At 45.2% G+C, this 2587-nt stretch overlaps 1 protein-coding gene across 1 annotated transcript; it reads right to left on the bottom strand.

The window, feature by feature from the left end:
• Nucleotides 1–1340: 1340 nt before the first annotated feature.
• LOC109215898 lies at nt 1341–2204 on the bottom strand. The gene is made up of 2 exons (XM_019380019.1): nt 1884–2204; nt 1341–1391 (listed from the first exon to the last, which is right to left on the bottom strand). The coding sequence occupies exons 1-2, from the start codon at nt 2202–2204 to the stop codon at nt 1341–1343; spliced, it is 372 nt and encodes a 123-aa protein (XP_019235564.1).
• Nucleotides 2205–2587: the final 383 nt, after the last annotated feature.

Genomic DNA, 2587 nt, shown 5'->3' with positions numbered 1-2587 from the left:
CTTCATCTTGTCCTTATACAAGGACGAGCTGGAGTAGGCATGAAATCTAATCTCATCAAGCTCATTCAATTGCTCCACACGGAGATTGGCTGCAACATCCCATTCCAAGTTCAACTTCCTCAACGCCCACATAGCCTTGCGCTCAAGTTCCACCGGAAGATGGCAAGCCTTACCAAACACCAAACGATACGGAGACATACCAATTGGAGTCTTGTAAGCCGTCCGATAAGCCCAAAAAGCATCATCCAATTTCTTTGACCAATCGGTCCTATTAGCATTTACCGTCTTGGACAAGATACTCTTGATTTCCCGATTTGAGACTTCCACTTGACCGCTGGCTTGTGGATGATAGGGGGTGGTCACTTTGTGGTTGACTCCATACTTAGCAAGCAATGAGTCGAAAGCCTTGTTGCAAAAATGGGACCCCCATCACTAATAATGGTCCGAGGAGTACCAAACCTCGTGAAGATACTCTTTTTCAAGAATGCTACAACACTTCGGGCTTCATTGTTGGGTAAAGCCACGGCTTCCACCCATTTTGAGACATAATCCACCGCCATGAGAATATAAGTGTTACCACAAGAGCTCACGAACGGACCCATGAAATCGATTCCCCAAACATCAAAAATATCCACCTCGAGAATCGTATGAGGGGCATCTCATCCTTCTTTGAAATACCGCCAGCTCTTTGATATGCATCACATCTCTTCACCAAGTCACTAGCATCCTTGAACAATGTCGGCCAATAGAATCCGCAACTCAAAACTTTTGAGGCCGTCCTCACCCCCCATGATGGCCTCCATAGGGAGAAGAGTGACACGCCTCCAATATGCTTATTTGCTCACCTTCCAGTACACATCTTCTTATCACCCCATCCGTGCAAATTTTAAACAAATACGGATCATCCCAATAGAAATCCAAGCTATCCCGCTTGAGTTTCTTACTTTGGGTGGAAGAGAGCTCACACGGGACATTACCAGTCACAATGAAGTTGGCGATGTCCGCGAACCATGACATATCACACATAGAAATGGAAAGAAGCTGCTCGTCGGGGCATCTATCATTAATCTCAATACCATCACATGGTCTCCCCTCTTCCTCTAACCGGGACAAATGGTCCGCAACTTGATTCTCGCTTCCCTTTCTATCCACAATCTCTAGGTCAAATTCCTGAAGGAGTAGCACCCACCTCATCAGTCTTGCTTTCGAATCCTTCTTCACCACTTCTTGCATCACCTTATTTAATCTTCTTTGATGCTCAAGAGATGGCCTTGCATCCTCCTCCAAAATGATCTTGTGCATGCAAAATGCGGGGCTTATCCCCCGAATATCGGCCAATGCTATCCAATCGCCTTTTTGCGCTTTTGAAGAACCGCCAAAGTGGCATCAACCTGCATGTTAGTTAGGCAAGAAGAAAGAATAACAGGTAAAGTAGAATTTGAACCCAAAAACTCATACCTGAGGTGTGGAGGAAGTGGCTTCAACTCCAACACCGGTGGCTCCTTAATCGATGGCCTGGTAGGTGGAGTTTTGTGATTTTCAAGATCCAAAGATAGCTTCCTAGGCTCATATGAATATGAACCCATACCATGCAATGCATTCACGCACTCCACTCTACCGACATCATCATCATTGACATCCATATTAAGAAGCACTGCCTCAAGAGGATCTTCAACATTTATCAAGGAACTTGTGTCATCTACTATCACAGCTGTGACAATGTCCACAAATGAACACACCTCCGTGCTGTTGGGTTGTCTCATTGATTTGCACACATGAAATACCACTTTCTCATCACCCACACGGAATGTCAACTCCCCTGCTTCCACATCAACCAACACCTTCCCCGTAGCTAGGAAAGGTCTTCCAAGAATGATTGGCACCTCAAAATCCACTTCGCAATCTAATACCACAAAATCCGTCGGCAATATGAACTTATCAACACGAACAAGAACATCATCGATTATGCCCAAGGGACGCTTCATTGATCGGTCCACCATTTGAAGTCGCATGGAAGTTGGTCTCGGTTGACCGATCCCCAAGGTCTTGAAAACGGAATATGGCATCAAGTTAATACTAGCCCCCAAGTCAAATAGGGCTTTAGCAAAATCCGCACTACCAATAGTGCACGGGATAGTGAAAGCACCTGGATCCTCGAGTTTTGGGGCCATAGAATGAACAATAGAACTCACTTGATGCGTCATTTTAATTGTTTCACACTCCATCGACCTCTTCTTGGTTACCAAATCCTTCATAAATTTTGCGTACCCCGACATTTGTTCAAGGGCTTCCACCAATGGCACATTTATAGTAAGACTCTTCATCATTTCAATGAATTTTTTGAATTGGTTGTCTCCTTTTTGCTTTGCTAATCTTTGCGGGTAAGGTGGGGGTGGCCTAGGCACGGGTGCCTTAGCCTTGGGTACCGCCGGCTCGGGTATATCAATAATGTGTTCCCTAGACGTGTTCACGGCATCTTGAGTCTCTACCCCGGCCTCATCATCAATATCAATCCGCACATCATTTGTCACTATTGGTTCAACCACATTGTCAACATTCAAAGGCACATCATCATCATGCGACTCTT

This window comes from Nicotiana attenuata, unplaced genomic scaffold (assembly GCF_001879085.1).
Source record: "Nicotiana attenuata strain UT unplaced genomic scaffold, NIATTr2, whole genome shotgun sequence".
Classification (NCBI taxonomy): domain Eukaryota; kingdom Viridiplantae; phylum Streptophyta; class Magnoliopsida; order Solanales; family Solanaceae; genus Nicotiana; species Nicotiana attenuata.
Note: the sequence above shows the minus strand (reverse complement) of the source record. Positions and strands in the feature narration are given on the sequence as shown.

Coding starts and splice junctions, on each gene's coding strand:
- LOC109215898 (XM_019380019.1), bottom strand. CDS start 2,204: ATGACGCATCAAGTGAGTTCTATTGTTCATTCTATGGCCCCAAAACTC. Junction 1,392..1,883: donor ATTGCGAAGTGGATTTTGAG/GTGCCAATCATT, acceptor ACTAACATGCAG/GTTGATGCCACTTTGGCGGT.